Here is a 19639-nt window from a genome sequence, read left to right as displayed (position 1 = left end):
AATAATATCCCAAAGTACAATATTTCCTCACATCAACCATATGCTTCTTTATTGCAGGTAGATTTGCTTTTTGCTTCCTGCTTCTGCTTTTACGCCTGTTTATTGATTAGATTAAACTACGCAGTCATGTAACTGAATTGAACTTCCCATAAATGGCAAAAACATTTGTGAACTCATAAGTCCCAACAGTGCTCTCCTCGCTCCCATCACTCACCACTCAATCATTTTGAATCCCGTAAACTCCCTTCACCTTATTTATAGACATGACAAATTAATTTTTAGTATATTAAATTATTTGATATTTAAATATTATATTGAGTTCCGACTAATTTAGATTCGAGTTGGATAGGATTACTAAAACGATAAAACTCATATAACAAATTATTTACTTCAACTAAAAGAGAAATTTTATGAGTTAATTCCAAAATCATTTTTTTAAGGTTAACTTTTACCTGCACTCATAAATTTTTATCAAAATCTCATTAACATCCATCGTAGAACCTTATGGGTGTCCGTAAAAACTGAGTTTCTAACCGCAATGAAATAAATATGAATTTATAGATAAATAAACTGAATTTATGTACGGAAACATATCTTTGAATGCTTAGCAATTTGAATGCCGGTTGAAACTATAAAGACTTGACTTTTTTTTTTAATTTAAATTACTTGTGAGTAAACTAGATCACTATTAGTTTAAAATAATGTATAACTGAAGAAAAAAAAAAGAAAGTATCATTTGCAACTTCCATGTAACTGTCTCCGGTTTCCACGGTATCGATGGACTACAGTAGCATTGAAAGAGAAAGGTTACACAGAAAAAAGAAAAATAATAACAATAATAATAATAAAAAGGTACATTGACCGTGAATCCCATAAAATAACAAACAACAACCCACGAGACAGAAAGAGAAAGACACCATGAATGAATTTATTAAAGAAAATAAAAGAAGAGGTTGTGATGAGAAGAACAGACCGAGGTGGGTCAGAAAACAGACGTCGTGTTCAGGAAAAATCCATGTGCCCACATGGCTTCTAGTTATTGCATTAAGAATTTATATATGTGTATATTTATAAATTTTATTATGTAGTCTGTATGCTGCCCACAAGTTACATAAAGAATTTATATATGTGTATGCATACCATTATTATTGTTATTATTATTATTATTATATGTATATAAGCAGTTACACTGTTGGTGCGTTTTGTCCTTGGCTTAACAAACTTGTTTGATCAGAAGAAGAGAGTGAGTGTGAGAGTGTGTTTTTGTTTTGTTAGCTTAGAGAACACTTGAAATGAAGGAGAAGAGTGAAACTGGAGGTGGGTATGTGAGAGCAGATCAGATAGATCTGAAGAGCTTGGATGAGCAACTACAGAGGCATCTAAGTAGAGCATGGACTATGGAGAAGAACAAGAACAGGAAAGAACATGAAGATAATTTAGCTGAAGATCACCATCACCATCTTCATGGGGTCCAAGGCGGCCACCACCCCCACCACCAACATCTACCGAGACCCATTTACACCCGCAGCCGCAGTAGCAGTACTACCAGTTCTTCTGTCAGGAGGCAAGAATGGGAGATTGATCCTGCTAAGCTCATCATCAAAGGTGCCATTGCTCGTGGCACTTTTGGCACTGTTCACCGTGGCATTTATGATGGCCAAGACGTTGCTGGTAAGTATTCGTTCATTTACCCATTTTTGAGAATTTTGTTCATATATATAATATTCCACTCATGCATGTGGTATCATTGGTAACAGTTTAAGTTATAACTTTTGAGTTGTTTTTGGGCTCATAACTTTCCACTTATGCTTGCTTGATTGTACCAGACTTGAGTTTCTATGAATTAAGATGTTTCTTGTTTGGTTTTTTTATTGTAAATTAGTGCTGGCATAGTTTTATTCTGATGGCTTTGTTTGTGTTGCATACCATATTAAGGGATTTTGCTGCTTCAATTGCTGTTTCAATATTGCTCAATTGGACCATTTCCTCGCCAAAGATTGAGGGGAAACAAATCTTGGATTTTCAGTTGCATGTGGACTGGGACAATGAGATTAATTTTCCACTGCTATGCCCAATATCTAAGTGGGATTTCCTTTTTTTTTATTAACAAAAAAAAATTGGATTTTTCCATGGCCAAATGGATGGAAACTCTTTATTTTCTTTTAGCAAATAACTTCTTGTGATAGACCTTTATAGATCTAAAACTTTCAAAATCCATCCGTGAATCACGAGACTGGTTGAGTTGGCAGTTAGCTGTATGGTAACCTCAATATTGTTGTTATGTTCTTTTTCTTGAACTTTCATGTGTCTTACGTTATTGTTGATTCACATTAATTTTTTGCCTCACCTTTTCAGAATAAAAAGCTAAATAATTAAAGCACCAAAAGATTTTATACACTTGCATGTTCTATTGCCAAATGGTGCTCATGTCATCTATTATTTTCTGGCAGCTAAATGAATCTAGTGATGGCAATAATCTCTAGTTATAAGCTGCAACTATTTTTTTTTTCTACTGACTATTTTCGTATTTGATTATAATTTAGATTTTGATTCACTAAAATTCTTTTATGATGTGCAGCTGCTTTACTTATCAATTTATGAGGCCCTTTTCTCCCTAACGCAACTAAATGGTTTATAAATTCAAAGTGAATCACGCATCTTCTTTTCATCCTTCGGAAACTTTTAACTTTACTTCCTTTCTTAAGCTCAGTTAAACTTCTTGACTGGGGGGAAGAGAGCCACAGGTCCGAGGCCGAAATAGCTTCTCTTCGAGCAGCTTTTACCCAAGAGGTTGCTGTTTGGCACAAGCTAGATCATCCTAATGTAACCAAGGTAACATTTGTCATCCCAATGAAACAGTAGCAGAGGTAATGTGATATCTTGGAACAATGTCAATTGTGTCAGAACCCCACTTAGATATTGCACCGCATTGAAAGACAATGACCTGTAAAAGGGTCAATGCTCCAATTAGTGTGTCACACCCAAACGTTTTTAAATTGGGAGTCTCTTTACAGATTTCCAGATGTTCAATGAAACTTATCTTCAATCATACATGTTAAACTTTTTGTGCAGTTTATAGGGGCGACCATGGGTACGTCAGAGCTAAACATACAAACGGACAATGGTCACATAGGCATGCCAAGCAATTTTTGCTGTGTTGTTGTTGAATACTGCCATGGGGGTGCACTGAAGTCTTACCTCATTAAGAACCGGAGAAGGAAGCTAGCTTTCAAAGTAGTTATTCAGCTGGCACTGGATCTTGCACGAGGGTAAACTTCTCATGCCTTATCTGTATAATGAATGCTTATCTCATCTGTTCTTCAAATCTGTCACATTTGAAACTGCAACAGGTTTGCATTTTGCATATGAAAGTAATCTGTAATTTAGATTATTTAAGCTCGCTTCTCCAATTCATAGGTTAAGCTATCTTCAGTCCAAGAAAATCGTCCACAGAGATGTTAAAACAGAAAACATGCTACTGGACAAGACCCGTACAGTGAAGATAGCTGATTTTGGGGTTGCTCGCCTCGAAGCTTCAAATCCTCATGATATGACTGGGGAGACTGGAACACTTGGTTACATGGCCCCAGAGGTATTCAGCTGAGTATCTTGAATTTGAACTCTGCAATAGTCTTACTCTCTCTCTTGCACGCCTATGATCATTGTGAGGGTAAATAGGTAAATCAATGAATTCAAGGGGCCCTGTTATTAGTGCATTTGAAGAGTGTGGATGCTATTCACCTTGTTAGGTGTTAGATAAAACTTCATTTCTTAGCATTGATCAACCCTGCAACACATGACTTGTGCTTTCCCAGTGGTATTTGATATCCTTGGAAAAGATATGTCACTCTTATGTTACTTAAAGGCTGTTCCAATCACATTATAAAAGATGATGTTCTCTTTAAAATTTAAGCACTTATGGATACAGTTTTTGGAAACAATTTGCCTTTGCATCAGTGATTGGCTTCACCGTGCATGGTTCTTTAAAATCCTAAACAATCTGTGTCTAACTTATTAACAATGACTTTTGAAATGGGACAGGTTCTCAATGGCAGTGCATACAATAGAAAGTGCGATGTATACAGTTTCGGTATCTGCTTGTGGGAGATATACTGCTGTGACATGCCCTATCCTGACCTCAGTTTTTCGGAAGTGACATCAGCTGTTGTCCGCCAGGTAGATTAAATGAAACCTTTAACTACAGATGGGAGTACTTCTTGATAATATTGCTATAGTTTATTTACAATATGCTCTTGATAATCATATCACAGCCATTTCTAAGATTTTGCTGAAGGGCAATTCTAACATACATATGTAAAACTGCAGAATTTGAGGCCAGAGATACCCCGATGCTGCCCAAGCTCTCTTGCAAATGTGATGAAGCGATGCTGGGATGCCAACCCTGACAAACGTCCTGAGATGGATGAGGTTGTAGCCATGTTAGAGGCCATTGACACATCCAAGGGTGGAGGCATGATCCCGGTTGATCAGCCCCAGGGTTGTTCATGTTTCCGCAAATATCGAGGACCCTGAAAGGAGTTGCCCCTAGAGTTAAAGCAAGGATGTGTTTGCGATACAAACCAAGTTCTGATACCCAAGTTGTATTTAATTCAATTGAAAGAAAGGGATCTAAGAGCTGATGGCACAAAAAAAAAAAATGTGGAGGCTGTAGGCTAGGAGGAGGAAATCTGGCGGTATTTGCTTCTGTTAGGTGATGTATTCTGTAAAGGTTTTCGTTCCTTTTTCTTGTCCTTCTAAGAAAACAGTTACGGCATGGATTAGCTTGACAATTTCTATAATGAGCTTAGATTACCAATTGATATGGTAATGGATCAGTTAACTGACTGTACACCTCTGCTCAATGACGAGATTGGTAGAGTAACAAAATTTGTTAGCAAGAAAATCGGATGATCCTCGGAGAAAAGGCTAATAATTTTTACAAGTGATGACTGGTTCACTCTTTTATAGAGTTTGGAAGAAGCAAAATTTTGAAAAATCCATGGTTTAATTTGACATTTCTTACCTACAGGCTATAGTGGTGAGTCCAACAATCGTACCCTCTAATTGATGGTGAGTCCAATAATGGTACCTAAGGATACCATATTCCACAACTTTAAGTATTGTCAGATATTCGAATTTCAATAAATTTTGTTGTTTTTCTGATCATATGACAGTGACTACGGAGAATTATTAGTCAAACCCACTGTTATATGTAAGAAATGTCAAATTAAGCTACCGATTTTTCAAGTGTTTCTTCAAAATTCCTTGCAGAGTGAACCAACCATCACTTTAGTTAAATTTATTAGCCTTTTCTCCAGGGATCATCCTAGAATTCTGGTATTACTACAGAATACGATAATTCTGTCATTTGTAGAATCTGTGATAACTCAGCTGCTGAATAGCATGCTTATGATATCATTTTCCAGGACAAGTTTATTCAAGACTACGTACTTTTCTAAAGCAAGCAAGCAACCATGAATTATGGATCTCTCCGTATCATTCACTCTACAATCTTCTGTGTCAATAACATGTCCAATGCTATCAAAGGGAATTTTCATTTAATGCAAATCTTATTAAGTCAAAGCTATAAAACTAGTTTGGTAACAAATTCAGGGGTCACACTAGTAACGTTCAAAAGAATGCACCGTCGTTTTGATTACTACAATTCTCTCGAAAGGAAAAAAAAATGGAGAGTTATTGAACAAATAACAAATTCATAGTTTGAAACCAAATATAAAGTAATCGGCTTTAGATCGATTAATTTGTCATTAGTGTCACCCATAATCAAGAACCGATGATTGAAAGGTCTAAGCAGCAATCTTGTAGCTTGGGTTGACAAGATTTTCCAGGCCGGACACTACTTGAATTGATTGAATCACGTCACCAACCTTGACATCCGCCAAAAGACCTTCATTTTCCGTCACATAACCAAACACTGCATATCGGCCATCCAAAATATTGGCATTACTAGGAGTTAATTCACTTTCTTTTAGAAGCCAGAATACCTGGCTTGAACCAGAGTTATCCTCAAACTCCTGACAAGCATAAAATTCAGGAAACTTCTAATCAGCTTTAATTTTAAGAATCATGTATGTGCAGAAAAGTAGTGTTAAATTCCCATACTCACATCTCTAGCCATCGCCATCGTTCCAAAAGCATTAAATGGAAGCTTTGTTTGAGCCTTGTAGAGACCAAGCTCCTGTCCAAAAACATTGTATCAAATTTCAAAATGACAAAGCAAACACAAGTGCTAAATGTGTAAAGAGAAGTTGCTAATTGGAAAATTATGAAAAAGACATCAGAAGACTGGTCAAAAGACGAATTTTTGGCAAAGCACATTGATGAAGAGAAACTTTTAGAAACTTACCTCCAAAGTAGCTCCATAAAAAGGTGACTTCTCCCCTTCCACCATGATTTCCAATGGTATTGTCCGGGTTTTTTCTGTACTAGGATCAATAAAACCCTCAGCAGGACCTTCAGGATCGCCTGTTTGAACGACAAAGCCATCCGCTGCAGCAAAAATCAAGGGTGCCCAAGTATTATAATCATGTACACAAGTAAGAACACTTGCAACTTTGGGCAGAATCTTTTGTCTTAAAGCAACTGGTAAACCACTTAAACCTACAGTAGCCGTAATGACTAAAACAGAGGGAAAAACAAAGAAATATTCCAACAGCAGAAATGACACAAACTTCAGTACCTCTTTGGATTTCCATGCCATCATAAAAGTGCCTCTGCACCAAATCAACAAAATTTCCCGCAGTTACCGGAGCATTGTATCCATCAAGAACTATTCGGAACACACACTCATCTACATTAGGATTGTCCTTGACTTTGACCTTCATATCAACAGTTGCTCTCCCCTTCAACAGAGGCATACTTTGGTATTCTTCTGGCACTTCATATGGGAAGCCATCCACCATATCCTCTTCAACACTGCAGAAACCCAATGCCCCAGGAAGATCTCAGCTGCAGTCAATGACAACGTCTATATGAGAATAGTTTATTTTAGTAGGATGAACTTCTATAAGTCCTTCCCAATTTCATGTTGAAGGTAGGATACAGTTCTTGTGGAAGGGAGATTTGTCATTACTAATCCATTTCTTTGTAAAGACCTCTATGACATGACATTGTTAGTTTAGCATTTCCTTAACTGTAATGAACATTAGTTGGTACAAAGGGCCACAACATAGTTCGATTGTCCGGAAATCCCAGGCTGCAAACTAATGCCCTTTCAAGTAAGGAACAAAGCCAAAGAACCAACTTTGGTCTAATACACTAACCGAAAATAACTTATTGAACCACTTTATAAAGGTAAGCTGAACTTTAGCACTCGGAGAAGAGTATGGATATTCAATTATTGAAATGGACTTATGTAATTGGGGTGGGTACATCAATCCTTTTGAAGAGATGGGGATGATCAATCCATGGGTGGAAGAACAACAGGCAATTCTGAATTTAAATAGAAATCCAAAGAGCATTCGGGAATCTATAATGACAAGAATGCGGCAGTTATACCGCAGCAAGAGCATTGTGGAAAGCATTATGTCATTGACAATCTTTAAATCAAGACAATGAATTCTTATTGAGGGCACTCTTGGTCTTAATAAGTGAATGGCAGCCAAGACTTAATGCTTGGCCTCCTACTCAATTTTGATTACCCATATAATTTAGGAATTACAGTTTCTAGAGCTCAAAATCTCAAAACATTATAGATCAGGAACAAATGATACTCCAAAAAAATAGGATCTTAGATGCACAAACATTCAAGTTGTTCTGTATTCGAACCTCTGCTTTATATTGAAATATCGCCCTGCTGTTTCCCTTCTTAAGCAGATTACAATAGTCTTCCTCTACAAAGAAGGGAAAAGAAAAGACAGCAGGAACCCATTGATTTATAAAGATAACACTTTTCTAGCTGTTAGTTGAGATGAGATATTAGAACATAAATTAATGAACTATGACCTGGAATATGACTCACATAAACTTATAACTGATTTATCTTTAGAGTTTCTTGCAGGTTAAGTGTCCAAAGTTATCTTTAGAACATTACAATGGGATAATGCATCTTAGGGTTTGTAAAATTTTAGGAAATATTTGTTTCCAAAGTCAAACTCTAAATAATAAATAATTAAAGCATAAAGACACTCGCACCCTAAATCCTACCATTTAAACAGCATCCTAACTCTCATTTTGAGATTGTTTATGCTTCCTGCCAATAAAAGAGAATTGAAGAAACCCATCTACAGCATGGAATATTAATGACTCGCAACGAAAGAGTAATTCTCACCCGCCAACATAGTTGAGCAGCTCCTTTTGTTTAGGCGCAACAGCATCTCTATCCCTATCCTCCACAATCTGTTGCAACTCATCCATTCCAGCTTCCAGCTTCTGAAGCAACTCCATCCCATGCTCCTTCTTCGATTCAGCTAGTCCCTCGACAATCAGACTCTTCCCTTGCTTAAGTGTCCGCGAAGCCTGCCTCACATTCTACACACCACAACATGCAAAAACAAAAACAAGGTTTTCAAGTTTCAACTCACAGTTCAATCAAACCTTTTTCATATTTGAGCCAAAACTCAAGAGAAATCAATTAAAACAAAAGCTTACCCTCTCAACGGGATCAAGTGCTTTGACACCAGCAATCTTAAGACTGTCAGTAATATCTTCAAGCGGCTTCTGTACTTCCCTCACAGCTTTATTGTCAATAGGCAATGCATACCTCAGCAATGCACCGGGGTCCTTAATTGGTGGTCCCGATATCAACACAGATACATCAGGCATTGCCATATTAATATTAGCATTTATATTTGCATCAGCAATTGCAGGCACTCCAGTTATCAACCCAGCTGCCAAGGCTATTGAAATTGCACATTCCTTCAATTTCTGCTCCTCAAAATTAAAAACAACTTCAATTTAGACTTTTAAACTTTCAAAAGTATTATCAAAAGCAAACAACAAAGAATAAAAATACAAAATCTGTCACCTGAAATGGGTTGTGATTATGATTTTTAACACAACATTTGGGCAACAAGCGCCTGCTCAATACACGGCCATTGTTGTTGTTACACTTATAGTGAGTTGTTTGAATACGGTTGGTGGGTAATCTTGGAGTAACGAAGTTGCAAGAAATAATGGCCGCCATAGTGTAATTTTACCAAGTTTTGAGAGGTATCAAACACATATAGTGCCAAGATTTTCAACAAATGAACGAAGAATATGAAACTTTTTTTTTTTTGGGTCTTTTGAGGGAGTTGAGTGAGAGTGAGAAAAATTTGTAGATAAGGTTTTACTTGGTCCCTAGGAAGAAATAAGAGGATGTGCCGACTGCTAAGCTTATGCCGCTGCAAATCTAGAAGGTTATATCTTGTATGTTCAGAGTCCCCACGCTTCGGATAAGATAACGAGAATTGTGATTTTGTGGACATGGCCTCTGGGCTTCATGGTTTGCTTAGAGAGGTCCAATGAAGTTGGGAGATATTGCCTTTTTTTGGGTAATTTCCACTTTTTGTTATTGGTTATTCGTTCTTCTTAGTAATTAATTCCATTGAAGAATGACGTGGCCGTGTCATATGGCATTTCATCATTTTAAAATCATAGAATTTCCAATTTTTGTAAAAATAAAATGATAAAGAATTCTGATGGTTACAGAACTATGATAAAAATAACTGTCAAATCGTGCAGTATTATAATGTTAATTTAAAAATTAAATTAATTTTTTACTTAACATTACATAGTAAAATCTTTGTATAGTCATAATGTCGAGACCAATTAATTTTATTATTATGAAGAGTTTATAGTTCAATTGAAGCATAGTTACAAAATTACTGATTTAAAATTATCTTTAGTGTAGATAATATAGAAGTAAAGTATGTACTATATTAATAATTAATGTTAAATCCAATATGTAGATGTCGATAAAAGAGATAGACACAATTGCAAAAAACTAGTACATATAGTTATGTACCATTCGAAATGTACAAGTTATCTTAATTGTATAAATTTATATATTTTCTTTAATATTTTTCTTTCAATATAAATTCTATAAATACTATACAATAATTTGGTAACAACTCTAAAATAAATCATTATCCCAAACAAATTTAGAGAAATATTTTAGTCTATCCTAAAATTTAATGTAACAATACATATATATTTTTGTAATATATAAAATAATTATTATTATGTGGAGATAAATTTCTTAATATTAAATCTAAAAGTTATAACTTATTACAATGCAAAGTTTATTTTTATTTATAACTAGTCAAAATTTAGATAAGATATTTTTATAACTATATGGAGGTTATTCCTATATAAAATATTAGTATGGAGAGGCTTTCTTATAATAATACTATATGATTTTTCAACTTTTTTTTTTATCTCTATTGCATCATATTCTTTAGTTCACGTATTGGTATTCTTTATTAATTAAAAAAAAAAATATTATTCTTGATGTCTATAGATAAAGATAGTGATATAAGACATTTAGAACAAGAAGATTTGACAAAAAGAGTCAATTTGGGCATATAACATGTCATGGTGAAGTTCTCGACACAAGAATAAAAACTAACCACATTACATTGACGTTGAGGAGTTGTAGAAAATGGGTGATACAAACATTATACGTGGGGCTTGCTAGACCCATCTCCTAAAAGTTGCCCTAAGCCCCTAACCATGGGGCTGGTAAGATATTGGCTGAATTTTATTGTTTAAGGCCTGAAAAATAGTTAACAAATTTAAACGTTTATCTTGCTAAAGAAGTGTCATGCATTTACCATCAAATTCAACGCAAAATTTGATTAAAAGTTCTGGTTTTAACTCAAACCAATAAACCAATAAGAGAATCCAGTTACCTAAATGTGCTTCTACGCAAATAATAGTAGTGAACAGTAACCAATTTGACCAATTCTACACATAGCGAAGTTCCTGAGTCGTGTAAATTGAAAATGTTGTCTAGCAGCAACCAAAACCAGCGTTACAAAATGCACATGAAGTGCAAAATAGAATATTAATTTGACCAAGCCCAAGTTAGTGGCCCAGATATATAGAAACCAAAAAAAAAAAAAAAAAAATTGAAAACACACAAATTAAGCAAAGCATCATCAAAATTAAGCTTGGGAGAGATGACTAAATCTTTTTTATCTGATAAAAAGAAAAATTGGCCTATACAAAAAAATCCGAACAACTAATCAACTCAACCTTATGGGTCTTAAGTAGTACTACTTCCTTACTAATGCCGCTGAATTTGAATTGTTCTTGCAATTAAAAACCCCAAAAAACGAATCTACATGCACTTGAAAACTGCTAACTTACTGCAGATTTTTTTTTTTTTTGTGAATCATCAGGCAATGGTTGCACCAGAGAGCTGAACTTCATTTGGCTTAATAACATCACCACTCCCTTTCTTCGGTGTTGATTTGTAATAGCATCCGTATATTATCAGCTGTATTGCTCCCAGTACAGTCCCAAGCCCATTGCTCACCTTAATTAATAAACCAAATTAAATTAAACTAAATTATTAAAATAGAAAGACAAAAACAAAAAACCACCACCCTGGCCTGCTTATTAATAAAATTAAAACAATAAAAAATAATATAATTACCACAATGAATTTGTCAAATTTGATGAGACCATAAGCAGTCCAGACAGCACCGTTAGCAAAGTTAGCCAATGAGAGAAAGAATGGCATGTACTCCACACTCTTCGTCTTAATAACCTTGTGCTGTTGTTGTTGATAACCATCATCATACGACATATGCTCATGGATTAATAATTAAATTAAATTAAAAAAGGAAGAAAAAGAAAAAGAAAAAAACTAATTGAGATACTTACCCAAATGCTGAGAGGCGAAGCGTACATAATAATGTTGAAGATATCGCAGATGATCCCGACAAAGAGAGTCCTAGTGTTAGTGTTGTGGAACACCACGAAGGTGATGACGGCAATAACGCCTAGGAAAGCGACTTCCCCCAAGAGCCCGATGGCCACGATTTTCCTGCCTTTCTTCTGGCGATTGTAGACGCAGAAGATGGACAAGTAGATCAGCTCCAGCGCCAGCCCGACGCCGTTGATCGTCACCACCAGCGTGCTGTCCGGATGCACTACGGGGAGTCCGTACAGGATCCAGAACATGCAGTTCATGCACGCGCATATGTACGCGTACGGATGAAACTCCTCCGTGTCTTTCCTCTTTATGATCCGCCAAAACGTCGGCCTGCATGTATTATACAATTTCTAATTACGCTAAATAATCACAATTACTTTGTTAATTAATTTATTAAAATGAATTATTAGTTATTAGTCCGTGTAAGAGTGTACGCACGTAACATAAGCAGTCACAAGTTAATTCAGTAACTAATCACATATTTAACACGCAGGTTAATCACTAACTAAAATCAATTAACAATTAACGGTGCGTTTGTGTTTGTGACACGAGAGAGTAAGAGAGCGAGAGCGAGAGAGAGAGAGAGATTTGTTACGTAGGCGAGAGGAAAAGGCCAAAGGAGATCACATTCCCTGCACCAATTAAGGATAATAACAATCACAAAATTGTTTTTGGAAATGCAGAAAACAAAATTGATTAATTAATCATTTAACAAAAATGTTTTTGGAAACGAAGAAAGCAAAAACAGAAAACAAAACAAAACAAAACAAAAAAAGAAAAAAAAAAGTATTTACCGATGATGCCGACGATGTTACGAGCAGCCTCAGCTGAAACCATTTTTGGAGGATCAAAGAAGATCGATCGATCAATCAATAGAGAGAGAGAGAGAGAGAGAGAGAGAGAGAGAATGAAGAGAGGAGAGTTTGTGTGAGAGTGTGCTATATATATGTGTGTAAAGAGAGTTGAGTAATGAGAGTTTTAGTAGGAGAGGAAGTCTTAATTAAATGTAATTAGTTATCTGATTTAATTAAATTAAAATCAAAGCGATTAATTTCGATTAATCTGAAGAATCTTCTCTGGTTGATTGATTTCAAAGAGGACAAGTGAAGTGAGTAGGAGCAGTAGTACTACTAGACTACGACTGGTGTACGTGCGTCGGCAGTTAAATAGCGTAGGCGTTGCGTTTTGCATGGAAGGAATAATCCTAGTGGGGCCAGTGATACACGCCGTTGGGTCCGTTGAGGTTGTTACTTGTTGGTTAATTAATTATTAGATTTTCTTTTCATCTTTTTTTTTTTCATTTTTTTTTTCAAAAATAGTTAACAAATTACAGCGGATATAACTAACGTACGTATAGAGGGCGCACGCCAAAACGCATTGCTATTTTGGTTTGCCGCATCGCAACTGATTGCCCGGATTCTGTGGATGCATGGGGCGGCGCGTCTTCCATTTTTCTCCTCGTATTCGTCCTCAGAATTTCCTACCATGCCATTGCCAATTTAAATTAAAGAAAAATTTGGGATTGAATTAATTTTCGAACTAACAGCTACACAAATCATTAGGCTGGATTTTATGGAATTTCAAGCCATCCAGTTTGTATGCACGGTTAAGTTATATCAAGATGGCGTGTATTGTCACTACTTTATTTATTTATTTATTTGTTACAAAAATAAAAAAAGTAAACTAGGGCCATCTGCTTATTTAATTATTTAAAAATAAAATTTGGATGAGAACCAAGGAACCTGATTAGTGAAACATACTTAATGGCAAGACTTCTTGATATCTTATCATCTGATAGATAGAGAATTGGATAAGATTTGAGAATCTCACAGTTCTAAAATTGGCATACGATTCTGCCCTAATAATTCAAATCTTGCGTGGGTATTTTCTTGCTAGACAAGAAAATGTGGATTTAACATAGAGTTTTTATAAGTTAAGGGTAAATAATGTGTGAAAATTTGTCTTACTTATGTGTTGGTATTTAGTTTGAGAAATGATAATATTCCAAATCAATTTTTTTTCTTTATAAGTTAAATCCTAATACGCAATTAAAAAATGAGTCCGATGATAAGTACATACTTTTATGTGATGAAATTGAGAAATTTTCCATATTACAAAACTAAGGATTTTGCTAGGTTACAGTTGCTGTAATTTACAGTCTATTTAAAAATTATACGAGTTGCACCATCTGTTACAAATTTTTACATTATTTTGAAGGGGCTGTAAGTTACAGCAGCTGTAACTTAGCAGAACCCCAAAACCAAAACTAACAACTCTGAACGGAAATTGAAGCACAATAACAGAAAAATCAAAGACATTAATTAGTTAATTAAGCTAAGGGCCTGGCTCGGCCATTGCAGCCAGAGAGCTGGACTTCAGTTGGCTTCTCATTTTCTTCATCTTTTGGAGTGGAGCTGTAGTAGCATGCGTACAAAATTAATTGTATTGCACCAGATATTGCTCCAAGTCCGTTTCCAATCTACAGAAAAATATTATCAACCAAATACTTTACTTGTTATTATTATTATTATTCATTATTCTGATTTCAATAATTAAGCAAATTGAAGTAAGTACATTCATTGAGAATTTAATTACCAAAATGTAGAGGTCGAAACGAATGAGAGCGTAAGTCACCCAAACAACTCCATTGAGAAAGTTGGCTAGCGAGAGATAGAATGGCATGTACTTGACACTTTTCGTTTTGATAAGTTTTTGCTGTAAGATAACTGTATAGTATTATTATAACTCTGATTTTAATAAAACCCGATCGAGCATTCAAGCCTAAGCATAACACATACCATGATGGTCAGTGGCGAAGCGTACATGAGGGCTCCAAAAATGACACAGAGGATTCCAACAATTCGAGATCTCTTCGTATGGGTGTGAAAAAATAGAATTGTGCATGCGGCAACAATCCCCAAAAATATTAGCTCTATGATGATCCAAAGAGTGACCTTTAGCTGAAAAAAAAAATAAAAAAAAACTCAACACATTGATTATTAAATTCAGAACATGTGATTATTAAATTAAAGCACATTGGTATTACATATGTGAACTGCATGTTTACATAACTTCTATATAAGTAGTAGATAACTAAATTAAGCCAGGCCAGTATGACACGATATGTTATTTATTTATTTATTATTAGTATTATTTAACCTACGGTGACTTAATTTTTTTCCTGATGTTATTATCAGGATTAGTTTAAATTTTAGACCTCTTATTTTTAGATTGATCGACTTTATATAAGAAATTTATATTTAAAATGATGTGGTACATAATGTGTCAATTATTTACTATTAATGTAAAATTACATTAATAATAATATAAAAAAATTAACAATTACTAAATATGCGAGAGTCACTAATTAGTGGGGTAAAAGCTCATTTAGTCCATGTATTTTAAAATTAGTATCCATTTAGTCCTTATATTTTTAAAAATGTCTCGAAACATCCCTGCCGTTTAATATTCCACAACCCACTACTTATTGATTTATTTTGTTTTGGCTTACTTTTACAATATTCCCCTTTTTATACTAATTTTTTTTTGGACATTAATAAAAAGAAAATAATTAAATTACCAATTTAACCCTAAATATATATATATATATATTAATTTTAATTGTCAAAAATTGTATGCAAACTACCAAGTGTGCAAATGGTGCTTGCAAAAAAAATTAATATAATTTTTTTTATTTTCTAGGGTGAAATTGGTAATTTAATTATTTTCTTTTTATTAATGTCCAAACAAAAAAATTATTATAAAAGGGTAATATTGTAAAAGTAAGCCAAAAGAAATAAAAAGTAACGGTAGGGGTATCAATACTTTAACGGCAGGGATGTTTCGATGCATTTTTAAAAATATAAGAACTAAATGAACACTAATCTTAAAGTATAGAGACTAAATGATCATTTACCCCTAATTAGTGACACTGACATGCAAATGTTATACACTGCCTTTATATTATTATTCTAAAACTAATAGCTTGTGTCCGACTCATGTTTTAGATAAGACAAAAGATTCAAGCGGACAATACTAAAGTATGAACAGTTAATTAATTTTTTTAAAAGTACAGAAAGAAACTCAACAACACTCTTAATAATGGCTATAGAACAAATAAATCAATGGAATTTTTTATTTAGCAATTTTAATAAATGAAAAACAAAATTAGACAACTGAACCAGAAAAATTTTGGAGCCCATCAAAATATACCATGCACGACACCTTACAAATTGTTATTGGTCTAATTTGCTGAGTTGGGCCGACCTCTTATGAATTGGGCAGAAAACAAGCCCAATTAGCACGCTAACAACGTTGAACACCTTCTGTTCTAAAACTAAAATTTATTAATTTTATATAAATAATTAATAAATTTTAATGAATCAACATTTACATTAAGTTAAACCATAAATCATCTATGATGAGATTACGTTTAAGCCCTATTACAACATGGGCTAATACAACCTATAACATTAGATATCATCATATTATAAAGATGTAGGTTCTTCTTCAAATTGAGATGTTTTCTAAGATGAAAATTACTTAATTTAAGATACTTTTTAAAGAAGTATTTCCTATAGAAGCCTATAAGAAAAACATATACTAATTTAAGGTTGAAGGCTGTCTGAACCTTATATATTTAATCAAAAATTCTTTGTCAGCCTGGGAAAATGTCCCTAATAATACAATTTCAAAAACTTTTTAAAAGATCTTCAGGAAAAGAAAGCTTTTAGCTAAAAAAAATAAAATTAAAAATCTCAGAAGCAATCTCTATAAAAGCAACCACAAATGCAATTGCACGTGAAAAATATATATTAATTACATGATCATATACTAATGGTAAAGGTTTTAGAGGAACTTACTCGGCCTTTCTTCTTAGCGAAGACAAAGAAAACGGTGATATAAGCAATCTCCATGGCGAGTCCAGTGCAGTTTATTGTGACGACCAGAATGCTATCGGGGGTCACAAATGGTAGTCCATAAAACACCCACAGCGAACAATTCATTATTGTTGCCAAATACGGGTCTGGCTTGAACTCTTCCACTGATCTTTTCTTGTAGATCTTCACAAATGTTGGTCTGTGAATAATATTAATTTACACCAATTAAACAGACCAATTCTATCTAATAATCACTATAGTATATCATCATCTGTAAGAACGGTAGTATTGTTTGAAGTTGAAATTCATGTTAAATGATTAGATATTATTAAGATTTAGATCACTTTCTAGGAATCTACTAGGGGCGTTGAATTGAAGTTGGATCAAGTTCCCTATATATATATATTAAACAGTCAAAACTTTAATAGCTAACTAATTAAAGATAGCAAACTAAGCAAAAGATACTAAAAATCACTCAACCGCACCCCAAGAATAAAAAGGACATTAATTTCAAGATACTCAAAACCACTCAACCGCAACCAAGAATAAAAGGGACATTATTTTAATATAGGTCCGGAATTGAGCTGCTGTAGATGCTGTGAAAAAAAAGTTATAATTATGAAATAAAAATTAATAATATGTAGTAAATATAAATTTTAAATAATAATTTGATAATTTTGATAAAATTATTAAACATATAATAAATTTTCTATTATATATAAAAAAATTATATTAATATAATTTTCAAGTTACAACAAATAGTATTTACAAAATACTTTAATGTTATAACTTTTTACAGTTATTCAACCTCAATTCTAAACCCAACCAGAATCCTAAGTAATGAACGTGGGTTTGTAGATTTTTGAAGAGTTACTGTTTCATGTTACATGCATCCGGGAGATTTTAGTGGGACAATTGAAAATAAACTAATGGATTAGATCATTACCCATATAGAAGCGAAAAGGAAAAAAAAAAATGATGATTGGATAATCGATCAAATCAGATATCCCCCATTATCTACATGCTTAGACTTTTGACAAAATACATTGACATGATTGGCTAGGTCCAATTTTCACACACTAATGAAAAAAAATGTGAAAAGATACAAATAAAAGAAAGAAAGCTGACCAAGGTTCGAAGTTTAATATAATTTTCAAGGAAAAAGATAAGAATTTTTCCATTATAATCATATCAAATGCTTATCATGAGAATTTTGAAAAAAAAAATGAAAAAAAAATAAGCACATACACAATATGAAGAAATTAAAAGTTAATTATGGGTATTTCTTTCAACCTTTATTTTCAGTAACTGATACTTTAACCAGAGGTTTGAGAGGGTGTCGAAGGGATAATGACTTGTCGTGTCCGGCACAAATAGTACCGTGCTAGCGATGCAAACTCACTGTACCACCAGCTCGATGCGAAGGGTATGAGTTCACACCAAATCACGAAATTTATACAAGTTAATAATTTTTTTGAAAAATTAAAAAAAAAAGTCAGGCTAATGAATCACGTGGGACTGGAGAAGGTCTTTAATAAAGCTCTAGGAGCACACCCAAGGCTTTTCCGTCGGACTGACCTCTTTGTAATCAAACACGACATATCACAGTTGAGGACTCTCACTCTTAGTCGAAAATATCAAATTAATTGGCCAGATAATATTTTCACATTTGTTTGATCATATTGGATACACACCCAGAAAAGGAAAAGAAGAGAGAGATTTACATGGGAGACGCAAATAAGAAGAAGGAGATGACATTTCCTGCGAGAAAGAAAAAGTAACATAAGATATTCAGAAAATTCAAGAAGCATATACACAACTAGCCTAAAATGGCTTAAATATACCCATAAAAACAAAGAAAAATTCTTTGAATCTTTCCTTATATGCGCCCCCCCCGGGGGGGACTATTAAAGATCATTCTGGCCAATCATGAAAATGAATCAAATTAATTAAGTATAAATTAAACATACCTATGATGCCTACAATGTTCCGGGCAGTTGAGGTAGTCACCATATTAGTCCCAACAAAGAGCAAAATAATATATTGAAGAGAAAGAGAGGAAGATTTGAGAAGAATATATATAGTTAGTGCTATATAACGATAGCTTGACAACTCTTTATGGTATGCAGATTTTGTTTGGTAAGAACAGAAGGTAGCGTAAAATATGTGATTGAGAAGAAGATGAGTCAGAGATAAATTTTGCAACTTAAGAAATTTGCATATCTAGGTCTGCAAATGCTTTGGTGGGGATTTTATTAGTTTCTTTCTTGCGTGTTTATACTTTTAATAAATTAATGCGATGAGAGACGTATATGACAATTCCTATTGCATGCATGCCGACGGGAAGCGGATCCTCTACAGTTGGTATCATTGTTATCAGTATTAATGTCGTTTATCTGTCTTGTGACATCTGTATCATATGGATAATTACCTTTATGAATAGGAAATTGATAAACCGACTAGATGGAGTAGAATAGTCAATTATCCCATACGAGATTACAACTTTGTAAACAAAGTGTTTAAATTCGCAACTAATAATTAAAAGTCAAAGGCATATGGAAGAATAAGACCATTGGTCTATTTGCGGTGCAGCCTCGTGCATTCGCCACAATTTTTCTGATATATATATATATATATATATCTTAATGGTAGCAGCAACGTATAGCTTTAGCGTTACATGTAACAAATTTGCATAATATACATGGTAAAAAAAACAAATTGTATAAATATGAACAAATTGTTGCAATAAGGTGTGTTTGACACGCTATATTATAAGAGATCGTATTAATTATCTTAATGCAATCTTATATTGGGTAAATGTTCCTATTCACATTATGATATATTGTAATATACTATAATGCGAACAATGCCACAT

General features: G+C 33.9%; 4 protein-coding genes across 5 annotated transcripts; 1 reads left to right on the top strand and 3 right to left on the bottom strand.

Moving 5' to 3' along the window:
• The first annotated feature begins 1185 nt into the window (after positions 1 to 1185).
• LOC18050978 (serine/threonine-protein kinase STY13) lies at positions 1186 to 5292 on the top strand. Its single transcript, XM_006446412.2, has 6 exons — positions 1186 to 1671; positions 2711 to 2832; positions 3073 to 3269; positions 3418 to 3592; positions 4042 to 4176; positions 4327 to 5292. Exons 1-6 carry the CDS (start codon positions 1293 to 1295, stop codon positions 4531 to 4533), a joined length of 1215 nt encoding a protein of 404 aa, XP_006446475.1. The 5' UTR covers positions 1186 to 1292; the 3' UTR covers positions 4534 to 5292.
• Positions 5293 to 5603: 311 nt separating this feature from the next.
• LOC18050977 (peptidyl-prolyl cis-trans isomerase CYP38, chloroplastic) lies at positions 5604 to 9428 on the bottom strand. 2 transcript variants are annotated; one of them, XM_006446411.2, is made up of 7 exons: positions 8987 to 9428; positions 8611 to 8886; positions 8291 to 8490; positions 6701 to 6936; positions 6368 to 6510; positions 6128 to 6199; positions 5604 to 6035 (listed from the first exon to the last, which is right to left on the bottom strand). In XM_006446411.2, exons 1-7 carry the CDS (start codon positions 9143 to 9145, stop codon positions 5808 to 5810), a joined length of 1314 nt encoding a protein of 437 aa, XP_006446474.1. In that variant the 5' UTR covers positions 9146 to 9428; the 3' UTR covers positions 5604 to 5807. The 2 variants fall into 2 exon arrangements, with proteins under 2 accessions (XP_006446474.1, XP_024045864.1); XM_024190096.1 differs by having other exon boundaries at positions 5825 to 5935.
• Positions 9429 to 11119: 1691 nt separating this feature from the next.
• LOC18050976 (bidirectional sugar transporter SWEET6b) lies at positions 11120 to 12780 on the bottom strand. The gene is made up of 5 exons (XM_024191641.1): positions 12679 to 12780; positions 12480 to 12516; positions 11833 to 12214; positions 11603 to 11722; positions 11120 to 11482 (listed from the first exon to the last, which is right to left on the bottom strand). The coding sequence occupies exons 1-5, from the start codon at positions 12719 to 12721 to the stop codon at positions 11342 to 11344; spliced, it is 723 nt and encodes a 240-aa protein (XP_024047409.1). The 5' UTR covers positions 12722 to 12780; the 3' UTR covers positions 11120 to 11341.
• A 1199-nt stretch (positions 12781 to 13979) lies between these two features.
• LOC18050975 (bidirectional sugar transporter SWEET4) lies at positions 13980 to 18986 on the bottom strand. Its single transcript, XM_006446409.2, has 6 exons — positions 18735 to 18986; positions 18489 to 18525; positions 16747 to 16963; positions 14683 to 14844; positions 14480 to 14599; positions 13980 to 14363 (listed from the first exon to the last, which is right to left on the bottom strand). Exons 1-6 carry the CDS (start codon positions 18775 to 18777, stop codon positions 14214 to 14216), a joined length of 729 nt encoding a protein of 242 aa, XP_006446472.1. The 5' UTR covers positions 18778 to 18986; the 3' UTR covers positions 13980 to 14213.
• Between the last annotated feature and the right edge of the window lie 653 nt (positions 18987 to 19639).

This window comes from Citrus clementina, unplaced genomic scaffold (genome assembly GCF_000493195.1).
Source record: "Citrus clementina cultivar Clemenules unplaced genomic scaffold, Citrus_clementina_v1.0 scaffold_2, whole genome shotgun sequence".
Lineage (NCBI taxonomy): Eukaryota > Viridiplantae > Streptophyta > Magnoliopsida > Sapindales > Rutaceae > Citrus > Citrus x clementina.
This window is presented reverse-complemented; position numbering and strand designations above follow the sequence as displayed.